At 45.9% G+C, this 15,062-nt stretch overlaps 1 protein-coding gene across 4 annotated transcripts in view; it reads left to right on the top strand.

Moving 5' to 3' along the window:
• The first annotated feature begins 628 nt into the window (after positions 1–628).
• The window catches only part of LOC126257721 (uncharacterized), a 152,936-nt gene continuing 138,502 nt past the window's right edge, over positions 629–15,062 (top strand). For all 4 annotated transcript variants that reach the window (XR_007546469.1, XM_049955584.1, XM_049955586.1 and 1 more), the window contains exon 1: positions 629–3,976. Coding sequence is in view for 3 of the 4 variants with exons in the window: in XM_049955584.1 (XP_049811541.1) it covers positions 1,111–3,976 (2,866 nt within the window). In the remaining variant the exon portion in view is untranslated. The remainder of the gene's footprint in view (positions 3,977–15,062) is intronic.

Raw genomic sequence — 15,062 nt, 5'->3', positions numbered from 1 at the left:
TATATGATCGCTAAGTAGGGAGCTATTGTATCAGAGTAATCTGAAAGGAACCTAATCGGTATACAATCTGGACCTGAAGACTTGCCCGTATCAAGCGATTTGAGTTGCTTCGCAACACCTAAGGTATCTACTTCTAAGAAACGCATGCTAGCAGCTGTTCGTGTTTCAAATTCTGGAATATTCCATTCGTCTTCCCTGGTGAGGGAATGTCGGAAAACTGCGTTCAGTAACTCCGCTTTAGCGGCACAGTCGTCGGTAACAGTACCATCGGCACTGCGCAGTAAATGGGTAGGGCAAGCTGTATTTCTCACGTGTGGATTTTCCTAAATGCGAGATGATTCTTTGAGAAAAGCTTTCGTCAGTGGTCGTTTTGGAGCAGGGAATAAATACGAGATTTAGGTATGCGAGCGGTAGGCGCGGTGGGCCGCGGAGCACTTGTGGGTCTTGTGGGCCGAGAGGGCGAAGCGCGCCAAGTGCGGCGGCGCGGAGTAAGCAGTGCGGGCCCGCAGCGGGCACAGTGCGGCTGGAGACATGGCGAGGGGTCGAGGCGGTGCGCTGCCGCTGCCTCTGCTGGCGGCGGCGGCTGTGCTGTTGCTGGCGGCGGCGGGCGCGTCCTTCCTGCAGTGCGACGACCACCTGGGCAGCTGTGAGCCGGAGCCCGGGCCCGGCGACGAGCCCGTGCTGTCGCGGCTGCTGCCCGCGGCCGGCAGCGGCGACCGCCAGGGGCTGTCCGGGCCGGCCGGCAGCGGTGGCGCGTCTCAGCCGGCTGTTTCCAGGGACGACACTGAGGAGCGTCGCGAAAGCGACACAGTGCGACAGAGGACACCCGTAGCGACAGCAACGAAACAGCGAACGGATCCGTCCTCCATTGTTAATACAGGGCAGGCAGCGACCTCAGAGCCGACAAATAACGGCAAGCCTGAAGCTCAGTCGGGCGTTTCAAAGGACATTTTGAAGCACCGTCGTGGAGGGGACAGCTCTGCGCAAGAGTCACCAGTGGCGGCTGCGGGTCTGCCGAAAACTTCTGCAGATAATTCTCCAACACTTGTTATACCTCCAGCCAGTGTAGCACAACCATCAGTTCTGCAGCAGAGCAACGTTACGGAGAAAATGCCCGAAGGATCGTCTGAGAACCAGGTAAAAGTGCTAGTGGAACAAAGGAACGTGGCTAGTAAAACGGAACGGCAGCCGACTGTTGTACCGTCCGGATCCAAATCGCGAAGGAAAAGAGAGGTTGCGTCCGACGTTCCTCACCAAGCAGCTGCTGTTCCTTCGGGAAAAAGCGGTATCGGTGCGGGACAAAGCAGACGCCTACAGATTGAGTCTTCCCGCGAGGATTCAGGCAGAGCCCAAAAATCGGCTTCAGAAGGTGAGCGAAAAGCAGTGGGGAAGTCGGTGAGTTCTATACCTGCTGGTGGAAATGATGGAACTAGTAAACCATCCACATCGACCATGAAGACTGCACAAGATTTACCTCCCGCACCTAATGTAATAAAGGAAGCACACAAGCAGAATAAACGTGTCACAGAGAAACAAGATCGACACGTGGAAAATGTCGAACATATTCACAGACCTGACGTACTGAAGCACGCCCCACAGAAAGCTTCTCCAGTCAGCAGTGACAGTAAAGTGAACGCTAATACGGTTAACAAGTATCAAAGTGTCAAATCTCAGAAGACTGCGAATAACGGTGGCTCCAGCCCTTCTGAAGACGGGGTGCCAAAGAAATCAACGGAATCACAGTCTCACGGCAATGGACAGAAAGAAATAATAAAGCGATTTCGTTCTTCAGAGGAAAGCCATGGTGCTAGAAAAGCTCAGAAAACACATCCTGTCAAAAGTCAGGACTCACATCAGCAAGAAAATCTTCAAGGCAAAGCTCGAAAAAGTACGGGAAGCGCTGAAGGAAAATATGTTGCTGAAACGAAGAGTAAAACTGTAGTTGGGCCGAATAAAATTTCGTCTACCGTGTATAGAGAAAAGGTTAAAGATCCAAGTTCAAAATTGTCAAACGTCGACTTTGGAGAACATCAGACAGCGAATAATAAAGTAATACCTCCTATGATTAGAAAGACGCAGCATATTATTGCGAAATTAAAGAACAATGATACTACTCAGTTAAATCAGGATGCTAATATGCAGAACGAAAAACAAAGAGTAAGAAGAGAAATAGGTGATCATAGTACATTCAGTGTTTCAGATGTTTCTGAAGATTCTAAATTGGAGACTGATCATTTCGGTGAAATGCACCTCAACGAGACAGTAAAGAATGCAACAGTCAAGAAAATTACTTTCAGCAACAGATCGGCGACAGTAGATGACAACTACAAGACAGCTTCCACGACCATAATAGTAGACGGGAATCTTTTTAGAGGTTCTGGGTCGAAAACGTGGAAACTGTCATCGACGGCGAATACCAGTCAAAATGAAGTAAGCAGGGAAGCGAGTGTGGAGGGGAAGTCAACGAAGCTGCCAGGTTCTACATTTACAGAGTCAAAGAATATTTCTTCGGAAAAATCGAACAGGAGTATTATCTCTACTGGTAATCGCGTGAATACCACTGAAATCGACAAGAGCAAGAAACTTGAGGACTCTCGAGAAGGTCCGATCGCTCCATCGTCTTACGAGTCGGGCTTGAAATCCGCGTCGTTTTCCACATCAGAAAACAATGAGTCTGATTTACAGGTTAAGCAGGCTCATGCGGAACAGACTAATAGCTCGCGAGATAAGTCAACAGATGTAACAGAAAATTCTGCAGATGTTCCCCCGGAAGAACAAACTCCTGTCTCGTCTCCAAGTAGAGAAGAAACGACGCTGAGGATAAAAAGGGAGACAGGCCCGGAAGTGAAGAAGGAAATAAGAGAGGAGAATATGAGAGACGAGGTTCCCCCTTTAGTCACTGATCCGATAACCAACATCAACGAGGAGAACCAGTCGCAAGAAATAGAAACGGTAAGTAGTGAGTCGGAGGAAGTAAAAAAACTAAAGGAAGACGATACTAAAAGTATAGCAGCGCTTTCGAAAATAATGCAGAGCGTGAAGACTGAAATTACAGAAAATGCAACAGACTCCAGAAGCGAGCAGTCTAGTGACGAACAGCAAAAAGACGCTGGTGAGGAGAAGAACGAGGAATCAGTGTCGAATGACGCGCTTCACATACCAGATACAGGAATTAGTTCTAGTGAATCAGTTGTTAATGTAGCAGCTGGTCTGCCGAATCAGAAAATAACAAAAGGTGAACCAGTACCACAGAGGCTTGTGTCACTCCAAGAGAAAGAGAACTGCGACGAGGGCGGGAAATCATTAACAGAATCTGTTGCAACAGAGGAATCAGGAACGATGAAAGGAGAAGAGGAAGAAGTTTTTTCACCTGTGGCGAAAGAGCGTAGTGAGGAGCCAAAGGCACCTCACCCCCCGGTGATGATTGAAGGTGCAAGGGAGCGCAGCTCTGTTTCTGGAGCGGATAAGTCTGTGGTCGCCAAAGAAACTGACAAAGGTACTGTTGCTGGCGAAGGTGAACCACAAAGAGGCGGCCCAGTTGCTGAGGCCATACAGAGCCAGCCTCCGGAAGACGACACTCACAGGGTTGACCCACCGGAGTCGGAGCCGAGGGCGCAGACTGGTGACAGCTCGGCTGAGGCCGTGGCGGAGAAGTGGGTAATGCCAGAGTCCAGTGGCAGGGTTGAGGAGGCTGTGCAGCCGCAGCCGCAGCTGCTGGAAGACGGCGAGGACTCTGAGCGGCTGCTGGTGCTGGCGGACAGGCTGCGACAGCGCGACGGCGGCCGCAGGGACGCCGAGGAGGAGAGAGGGAGGGACAGGGAGAGGGACCGCCTCGACGAGCCGCAGCTGCACTTTCCCAGCGTACCGCCCGGGGAGGACTTCCACGCCGCCAAGCTGGGCCTCTCCGATGGCATCTTCCTCTTCGGCTACCTCTCCACCTTCATATCGTGGCTACAGCCGCAAGACTTCCCAGTCGGTAAGTCCAACGCCACGATTTACATTTGTTTTTCTGCAATGTCACGACATTCCTTATGTTCCCATGATCACATCCTGTCTCAGTAGATTCCTATGCGCAAAACAGTTCACATTGACATGTAATTTATCGCCAGACTTGCGAAACACAACACGCTCTGTTCGTTCATGAAATCCAGAGCGCCGTAGACAAGGGCGCCCAGGTCGGTGCGGTGTTCCTTGCGTTTCGGAAGGCATTCGATACAGTTTCGTACTGCCGTAGAGCGAACAAAATGCGACTTCACCTGGTACTGGATATATGACTAGATCTGGAACCCAACATTTTGCTTTTAACGGGAGAGTTCGACAGATGGAAAAGTAATTTAAAGAGTATCCCATGGGGAGTATGAGAGAGCCGTCACTGTTTGTAACATACTAGCAGAGCACTAGCCACTTGAATGAAATTCTCTCTCTGCAGCGGAATGTGCACTGATATGAAACTTCCTGGCAGATTAAAACTGTGCGCCCGACCGAGACTCGAACTTGCGTCCTTTGCCTGCTGGCAGAATTGAAGCTGTGAGGAGGGGTCGCGAGTCGTGCGTGGGTAGCTCAGTCGGTAGAGCATTTGCCCGCGAATGGCAAATGTCCCAAGTTCGAGTCTCGGTCCGGCACTCAGTTTAGCCGGCCGAAGTGGCCGAGCGGTTCTAGGCGCTACAGTCTGGAACCGCGCGAGCGCTTCGGTCGCAGGTTCGACTCCTGCCTCGGGCATGGCTGTGTGTCATGTCCTTAGGTTAGTTAGGTTTAAGTAGTTCTAAGTTCTAGGGGACTGATGACCTCAGCAGTTAAGTCCCATAGTGCTCAGAGCCATTTGAACCATTTTTTGAACCACTCAGTTTAATCTCCCAGGAAGTTTAACGAGCCGCCTATTGGAATAGCCGTAATAACATATAGCGAGATGCACGGGTGTTGACTGGGTATGTATTTATTCCAGTCTTCTATTAGTCCCTCTCTCTTCTCTCTGTCCATCTCCTCTTTCAGTTCTTTCCGTCCATCTCCTCCATCCCGCCCCTCTCTCCACCTCCCCAATCTCTGTCCATCTCCAGCCCTCCTCTCTGTCAGTCTTTTTCCCCTCTTTCTGCCAATCTGCTCCTCCCACCTCAGTCCATCTCCTCCCCCCTCTCTTTGTCCATCCCCTCCTTTCCCCTTGTCAGTCCCCCTCTCCCTGTTCGTCGCCTGCTCTTTCCTTTCTCTGTCCATTTCCTCCTCCCCCTCTATTCATCTCCTCCTTCATCTCTCTACCTCTCTCTTCAACCACCTGTCTGTGCCCGTCTCCCCAATCTCTGTCCACTTCCTCCTCCCCTGTATCTGTCCACCTCCTTTTCCCCCTATCTCTGCCCATCTCTTTCTTCCCCGCGCTCTCTGTTCATCTCCTCCTCCCCTCCTTCTCGCTATACGTTATTACGGCTATTCCAATAGGCGGCTCGTTAAACTTCCTGGGAGATTAAACTGAGAGCCGGACCGAGACTCGAACTCGGGACATTTGCCATTCACGGGCAAATGCTCTACCGACTGAGCTAGCCAAGCACGACTCGCGACCCCTCCTCACAGCTTCAATTCTGCCAGCAGGCAAAGGTGGCAAGTTCGAGTCTCGGTCGGGCACACAGTTTTAATCTGCCAGGAAGTTTCATATCAGCGCACATTCCGCTGCAGAGAGAGAATTTCATTTAGGTGGCTAGTGTTTCTCGCCCCTACAGTATTTCTTTTCACATTACAACTAACACGTGTAACAAATTTGGCTGGAATCGTTCCAGAGGTTTACGATGAGCTTTTTACCCGTGATTTTGCCCTTTTACCCACTTGTCAGATATATTTAACATATTTCACATGTATTTGTAGACACAGTTCACCTATATCTCTGGCGAATTTCGCCCCGCAGTTTCATTTTCACGCAGCTCAATTTTTATGATGAGGTATCACCTGATCAATGTGCTGTACAGTGATACAGTTTTGCAGGTACATCCACTTGTATATGTGGCTGCTGCCTGCGAAATGTGTTTGGGCAGTGTTAGAAGTAAAGAAGTAATAAATTAAAGCGTTATGCTTCATGCGGCAGCTTTATTGCGTGAACAGCGAATATGTAGTAAGCGATAAACCTTTCTGCGTTCATCATTTTGCGGGGGTCGTCAGTGAGAAAAAGTTTCGTAAATGTTTGAAATTATGTGTAAAGATTGTTACAGTTCTCTAAGTAATCTCGTGCTCAAATACCAGATGAACAAAGTACGGTTAGACGCGCGTCGTGGTAGAGTCTGATTTTTCATCCCCACCCCGACCCCTTTGATAGATACATGTTGTTACCCCTAAAGCGATGATTTGCAGACAGTAGGTTATACATGTACCAAGTTTGCTTGAAATCGGTCCAGTGGTTTAATAGGAGATGTGGAACATACAGCCGGCCAGTGTGGCCGAGCGGTTCTAGGCACCCGATACGGTCGCAGGTTCGAATCCTGCCTCGGGCATGGATGTATGTGATGTCCTTAGGTTAGTTAGGTTTAAGTAGTTCTAAGTTCTAGGGGACTGATGGCCTCAGAAGTTAAGTCCCATAGTGCTCAGAGCCATTTGTTGAACACATTACTTTCTGTTACATATGTATCGCCAAATGAGAACGACAAGAAATATTATTCATTCATGAAAGAAATGTCTTAAAAATTTAAACCGATTCTGGAGTGTTTCTCACCAGTCTGGGACCTTTACCAAGCATGGTTAATAGGAGAGACAGATAAGATCGAACGAAGTGCGTTACGGTTGGTCACAAGATCCATTAGCACACGCGAGATTGTTATGGAGATGCACAACAAAAAAAATTCAGGCATTACAAGAGAGGTATTGTGCACCATGAAGTGGTCTACAGTTGAAATTTCGAGACTGTACGTTCAACAAAGTAACACATTACTGGCCGGCCGGCGTGGCCGAGCGATTCTAGGTGCTACAGTCTGGAACCGCGTGACCGCTACGGCCGCAGGTTCGAATCCTGCCTCGGGCATGGGTGTGTGTGATGTCCTTAGGTTAGTTAGGTTTAAGTAGTTCTAAGTTCTAGGGGACTGATCGCCTCAGAAGTCAAGTCCCATAGTGCTCAGAGCCATTTGTTGAACACATTACTTTCTGTTACGTATATCTTGACAAATGAGAACGACAAGAAAATCAGACAAATTATAGTACTGGGGTTTATGAAACATCGTTTTTCCCATGCACCACTCTGTGACGGACACGATAGTTAAAGCAGAAGTACTTTCCGATGCATATCGTAAGGTGGCTTTCGGGGTACTGGTGTAGATTTCACTGCCGAAAGCTTCCCAAATAATTAACCGAGAAACAACTCCGTCCTAATCCGATTTTCAACAAGTCTCATATTGGTTACTTGTTGGCATCTGGGTTTGACAAGTAGTAAACTAGTCGAAATGGCTTATCAGGGCGAAGCTGTTACTTGTTTGATATTTCCGAAGTTTTTATAACAATCCTACAATACTAGTAGAATGTATCCGACCTTCACATTATCAAGAAATTTAAGATGTAGTCGGCGGCTGCAAGTGCTGATATCCGAAGATTTTATAAAAATCCTACAATACTGGTAGAATGTATCGGATCCTCACATTATGAAGGAATTTAAGATGTAGTCGTCGGCTGCAAGTGCTAATAATGATAGCATAAGGTTCCACATAAGGCAGCTTAATAATATTAATTTCACTGATTATGTACGAAACAGCCCTACAGTCTTCTACGGTGTCGCTTCTTCTTTCATCTTTCTGTTAATATCGAATGTACCCCAGCTGAGAAAAGCTGTTGAAAACTAACTGCGTTACACATATCAACAGAGTGCAAGTTTTTCAAATCATTTAAATACACTAGTTTTCCCCGTTAAATCAATTTTGCTAGAGATTCTAGGCCCACCGATGTTTTGTGAAAGTATAGGACCGTCAGATGTCAAGGTCAGAATAAATTTTTGATCCCTCCAACGTATGGCGTGGACCGTTAAAAGAAAATAAAAGCTGTTTGGTTCAAATTTGTTTCGTGGCAATGCTGTTGCATAAGAACACGTTTTTGTCTCGGCGCCCTCGAGCTGGACCCGTAATGGAATACCAAGGAAAGAGCTTGGAAGCCATCCCGCACCACCGCAAGGAAGCTATGGGAGAGATCAGTAGCGCTGCAGTCTGGAACCGCGAGACCGCTACGGTCGCAGGTTCGAATCCTGCCTCGGGCATGGATGTGTGTGATGTCCTTAGGTTAGTTAGGTTTCACTAGTTCTAAGTTCTAGGGGACTAATGACCTCAGCAGTTGAGTCCCATAGTGCTCAGAACCATTTGAACCATTTTTTAGAGATCAGTAGGGGAGGCACTCGATATAGGCAATAAACCTAGCGCAGACACGGCCTCCCTCCCATACGTACACGGTCTGTCGTCTCGTCCGTTTGATGTTGATCGTTTGTGAAGTCTGACCCATAAGTCTGCCACCATCTTAGCATGTTCTGACTTTCATTACCCTGGAATCAGAAGTGCAGAGTTCAAATCGCGGTAGCAAGTCGATCGCGACACAGGAAGATGCCTTAGATTATCATGCGTGCTGTGACCACGTGAGCCTACAGTTTACAGATATCACTCAGAGACAATTTTGTTAATCTTGCCGCACGTGCCGCCTTCGCAACGAGTCTCGATTTGTCTCATAGCCAAAGAAATGTTTCCCCTTTTTCTCTGAGACTAGTTTTGTGCGTTTTACGTCCAATTATGAATGTCGAGGGGCTTAAACGAATTTGTTCATCGTAACTAATATTCTTATTTATATAAATTCTTTTTCCCATGGACAACAGACTATCACCACTGATAAACCGACATTGTGGATTGGTGGTAACTGCCAGCTGATGTACAGACTTGAAGACGAATCCTTCTTGTAAATACGCTGGTGCGCAATAGGAAGAAAGTAACTTTTGTATGATGTGCCACTGCCAAGTAACATAGCTTGATGAAACTTGGGGCGTACATACAAAGAACTGCTATAGTATAGTACAGAAGAGAACTTAGTGAAATAAGCAAACCGACAGACAAAATTGACACTTTTATTTAAAGACAGTAAACACACTCAAGTCACAGCGATTCGTTATGTTTCCCTGGACATTATAAAAGGCAGGACATGGTTCTCAATAAGGTGTGTGATAATTACGCGAGGCAATGCGTGCTCAGGAACTTGATCCCATACTGGAGTTCTTACGGTAGGGCGTCCATTCCTCCGTCACAGTGGTTGACAACTCCTGGTGGTCGCTGGAGGATATGGACAGGCTGCAATACGTCTCCACGACGCATCATACGCGTGCTCGATAGGAATTAAGTCGGGGCAGCGGGCGGGCCAGTCCATTCCAAGAGGTCCTCCACATGCACAATTCGATACGGTCGCGTATTATCATCCAGTAAAATGAGGTCAGGGCCGAATGCACTGCTTAAAAGACGCGCATGTCACAGTAACGTTGAGCGTTGAATGTCCCATGTTCAAAGCTTTGGAAGTCAGTACGCCCGTGTAACATTAGGCCTCCTTAGGGAATAACACTTGGACCAGCTAAACGACCATGTTCGACAATGTTCCACGGTGCGTTACTTGATCTCACCTCTCACCACATGAGGTCGTTTTCGCGGTCCAGGTGTTATGTTAAGGGGAGGGGGGGGGGGCATTATGTTGCGTGGGCGTACTGACCTCCAAATCTTCGAAAATGGTACACTCACCTGTCATCTTTATTAAAACTCTGTACTCCTTCTCTTGTGCGGCTTTTCATGGCAGTATTTGGATTTGCCTTCGTTTTTGTGGATGACGTTCCGCAACTGTATTGAACAGTGCAGGTAGAGGAACTCTGGGAACGAGAAGATATTCGGCACATAAACTGGTCTGCTGCGACCTAAATCCCATCGAGCACGTTTGAAAATCATTGGGCAGATGTATTGCAACCGCACAACGACCATTTAGCGTTTGCCAACCGTGGTGCTGGAGGGATGGAACGCCCTACCACAAGAACTTCTTACCAACCTTGTGACCAGCATGGGAGCGTACATTGCCGTCCATGGTGATCACACGCCCTGTTAAGAACCATAGCTGGCCTTTCGTAATATCTAGGCGGCCCCGCCCAGTTAGCCGAGTGGTATAACGCCGGATTTCCGGAGTGGGAAGCGGCGCTTGGTCCCCAGCACGAATCCGCCCGGCGGACTTGTGTCGAGGACCGGTGAACCGGCCAGTCTGTGGATGGTTTTTAGCCGGTTTTCCATCTGCCTTGGCGAATACTGGCTGGTTCCCCTTATTCCTTATTCCGCCTCAGCTACACTATGTCGGTGATTGCTGCGCAAACAAGTTCTCCACGTACGCGTACACCACCATTACTCTACCACGCAAACATAGGGGTTTCACTCGTCTGATGTGAGTCGTTCCCGGGGAGGGGGGGAGAGGGGGGAGGGGGGGAGGGGGGAGGGGGGACGGGGGGAGGGGGGGGAGTCCACCGGGGGCCGAACCGCACATAACCCTTGGTCCGGTGTGGGGCGGCGGAGGGGTGAAGTGGACTGCGGTCGTCGTCGTGGGGTTGTTGACCACTGCGGCTGCGACGGGGACGGAGCCTCTCCATCGTTTCTAGGTTCCCGATTCACATACAAAACAATACAATACAATATCTTGGCGACCATCACAAATCGCAGTGGCTTCAGTGCAGTTATTGTCTTTGAATAAAAATGTCGTTTCTGTTTGTCGCATTTCATATTTCTTTCAGTTACCTTCGGTACTATACTATAGCAGTTCTATGTATATTCCACGTTTCAACGATCTGTGCTAATTGGTAGCGACATATGATTCGAAACTTACTTTAGTCCTTAAGTTTTGCACACCAGTATATGTAGCCGCAGGCAGAAAGCTACTAAAAAATAGGTTTTTGACTAAAATGACAATGTTGTATTGCCACTGTAGCTGCTACCAAGTCAACGCAGCTCTTGATCAAAATTTATACAATTCCGTTCATTTGCACAGCCCATTTCTCACCAGCAGCCAGTGTAAGGAATGAACTCGCGACCTCTCATCCAACGGAGCACAACTTTAACCAATAAATAAACAGTCTCTGTGTGATCATCTTTTCAGAGGTGGTTGCGGGGCTCGGCTGTTCGATACAGGATGTCTAATTAAACACCTTTAATCTGTCTAGTTTCCAAACTTATTTTATTTGGCTACCAGTTTCGGCAATTCACTACGCCATCTTCAGACCCCTGACCGACCTGTAGGAAGATTCCATCTCGGTTCTGATCAAAACAGCGATTGCTAGAACAAGCAGAAATCTACTATTACCAGTATTGCTGGTCCCTGTTTTGATCAGAACCGAGGTGGAATCTTCCTACACGTCGGTCAGCGGCCTGAAGATGCCGTAGTAAATCGCCGAAACTGGTAGCCAAATAAAATGTTTGGAAATTAGACGGCTGAAAGGTGTTTCATTTGACATCCTACACTAAATAAACAGTTTTGAAGTCCACACAATGTTTACTTGTTTAGTCTGTTCACGACTATTCGGCAATCTGAAGTTTATGAGATACGACTGGACAGTATGTCACGCTGAATTTTAGCCCATCGGGAGAAAGTCGCAATTTACACAAAAATTCCCAAAACTTTCGGAAACGTCATTTACAACGGATTTCATCAGTTCCTAAACTAATCAGCTTTTCAGCAAAAAGCAAATTAGATTTCACAAAAATACTACGGCGCCAGGCACCACATCCTGAAGATAGTAAAGCCGAGCCCTGACTGAGCCCTGACTCCTAGCGACGATCGCACGCAAATCTCTCCCTCTTCCAGGACGCGCAATCGATTTCTGCTCTAATTGGTTGGAACAGACTATAGCCAATAAGCTTCACATCTTTTCTCTGACAACACGGTAATATCCCTCCTTGGCCAACTCCGAATTTAATTAAACCGTATACGAAAATACTTTCCAAAAAGCAAACAATCTTCAAAATTTATCTTAAGGACAGAAATAAAGAGTTTGTTTCTAGAATATCTAAAGTGGCTGCTTTACAATAAGGATTTTATGCGACATATATGTCTCGCAGATCAGTTCTCAACGTGTGTGTGTGTGTGTGTGTGTGTGTGTGTGTGTGATTGAGGTTTGCGAATGCTCAACAGTGACTATACGAAAATTAGTAGGAGTAGTGAGTTACACTATGAGATTCACACCCTTAGTGATCATTAAAATTTGTAGCATGCACACTTATTTCACCCCACCACTCATTCTGGCAACATACCAAATGAAATGATATGTTTGGTTGACAAAACTACTAAGTATAATAATTACTGTTCGAAACTAAACCATGATGTAAAAATGTTCTTATGAACAAAATACTGATTAATTAACTGTTTAGCAGCAAAGTAATTAGTTAAAGTCCTTTTCTGACGAATTCACAAAAATGTAAATGTGATTTGTAAAAAATTAAGGTTTTAATTAATTTTGAACAACTCAGAAATTATTTCGGGTGCAGTACTGTAACTATTAGAAGTTGCATGAAATTTCATGACGAATGGTGTGGGAAATGACTTTATTAATTCACAAGTTGGTATTTGATTTTTACGGTCTGCAAAGAACGCAAGTGCTTCACGGTGCCCGCCTGCACAACGAGCTCAGGGACGGCAGGCGGCGCTGTTTCAGCGTGGGGACGCGTGCTACGGGGGACAGCGCTACTGAGTCCAGCAGGAAGAACCTTACAGCTTTCTAATCGTCGAAACACATAAACTCGGGTACTGTCTTTGTAACCACACGTTGGGCATACTTCGGCTTTATTCGTTGTCTCCTCTGACGGTGGCGACTAAAATCGTTGGTTTGGCTACCTCTTACTGCGCTACCACGCTGACTAATCCTTAAAGAAAATATTTCTCTTGATTTTACTGAGTAACTTAATTTCAAGATATCTTCGGCAAATGCGTGAAATAGTTCGTGGATGAAGAGTTATACAAAGGAAAAACTTACGGATTTGGGTTGGACGAACCATTAAAGACTATGAACAACGCCAGAGTAGGAAATCGAACGTGTTATCTCCAACGCATCCATCACAACGTTCTATTTAGTACGCCCGGGAGGGGCATTGTAACCCTCTTCCCCCAGATGTGAGTCTCGAACTCTCATTTCATTGTAGCTGTCAACAGATTCGAGTCGGGAACCGTCAATTTTTGATTGTGATTAAGTGGTACAAAATAGCCAAAATGAATGACAATGGTTTACGTTTATTGAGGTTCTCTTTTTCCCGAAGTTCGGTCAGCGTTCACTTGACTGTGTATGTTTCTCCTTGTCTAAAGGAGAAAATTATAAATGCAGCTTTGAGTCGGAGTAAAGGCAGCAGTTCCAAATGCAAGTAGGGTTAGCGTCACGAAAGGATAGCAAGCAGTGAAGTCTCTTACCGCTTAGTTAAAAGCGTAAAGTAAAAGTGCCAAACAAAGCTTTTGCATGCTCGCAACGTATTACCTCCGAGAAACGTTTTTGCTGCGTTATTTACCTTATGATGAATATAGGAACGTTTGCCTAATAATAAGATAGGAATGTTCAGATTTCTGGATACCGTAGGAAATAAGTTACATCTGAACGAATTATAGCGTTATTCGTCTTATGTTATTCGGTGAAATCACAGAAAACAGATTTTCAGGCTATGTTGTGTATCATACTTGTGCAACCCTTTAGTCCCACTGTTGTTTGAAGGTATGTAGACTAGGCAAAAATTACCATGCATGTAAGATAATATCTAAAGTATCTGCTTTGTAGACATACTCTAGGCATAGCGTTACGAGAAATAAAAACTAAATCAATTTTCATTTATAAAAACTAAAGGTTCACAAATGTGGGAGGCAGTCTAGTTTATCGCTCGAAACAGACTGCGAGTGTTGAGATAAACGGTGAAGATTATTGCAGAGTGCTGGAGCAGTTGTGATGTTTTCACGAGGTTTACATGATGTGATCTGAAAACCCCGAAGATCCGTATCTGCGTATTGACATTTCATTCTTGTGCAACGTGGAATCCAATCTTGATAAAAGCGACATATTCCTACGGAAAAAAAATTTGGTTCAAATGGCTCTAAGCACTATACGACTTGACTTCTGAGGTCATCAGTCGCCTAGAACTTAGAACTAATTAAACCTAACTAACCGAAGGAGATCACACACATCCATGCCCAAGGCAGGATTCGAACCTGCGACCGTAGCGGTCGCTCGGCGGGAAAAAAAAACCTGACAGTTCACTGTTGAAGTGAAGCGGTTGAAAAATCAGCCAGCCAGTTGCAAATAAAGGTTTATTAACCCTTGACCATGGTTTCGATATCCGTAAAAATAGTGCCCTAAAAATGTATACATTATTTTTACAAACGTAATAAAATATTAATAGAAAAATATTTGTGAGCTAAACCTAATTACTTATTGCATCACATGATGGCACAATAGATTAGATGAAGCCGATCGGCTCTTGTCATAAACAAAATTGATGAAAGAAGAATTATTGCAAGCCATGGCCTTAGATAGCGCCATAGTACTTCAGAATGAATATTCATTAGTAAATGCCTAGAGGTAGAGGCTTTTGTCAACATAAAATTGTAATAGGCGTCACAGGAAAAAATATTTGCTTTACTTACATGTGCTTATGATAGAGATCAAGGCCAACTGCTACAAATATACAGGCTCAAGCGATCAGGAAAAAATGGGCTGCAGAGGGCGCTACCTCTTGGTTGTGTTGGACAACAGCATTATATAATAAAATAAGTATGAAATTTCCTCTACAAGGCTATTAAAAATTGTAGATTTACAGGTATACATTACGTATAAAATTATTGATGCATTTCCTGACGGAGTAATATTGTACAGAAATTCAACATGCAGAAGGTAGAGTTCTCTTTAAAAGAGATCACTGTTACAAAGGCATGGGGAAAGAAGAGCAAATATGAGCTAAAACAACCTCACTAAACAACACACTTCAGTGTGCAGAAGATAACAGATACAAAGCTTACTTCCGTTACCAAAAAGGTGGAAGGCATAATAAATGGATAAAGTTACATCTCAACATAAAAAGTTACGTCACAAC

The sequence above is a fragment of the Schistocerca nitens genome, chromosome 1 (assembly GCF_023898315.1).
Source record: "Schistocerca nitens isolate TAMUIC-IGC-003100 chromosome 1, iqSchNite1.1, whole genome shotgun sequence".
Lineage (NCBI taxonomy): Eukaryota > Metazoa > Arthropoda > Insecta > Orthoptera > Acrididae > Schistocerca > Schistocerca nitens.
Note: the sequence above shows the minus strand (reverse complement) of the source record. Positions and strands in the feature narration are given on the sequence as shown.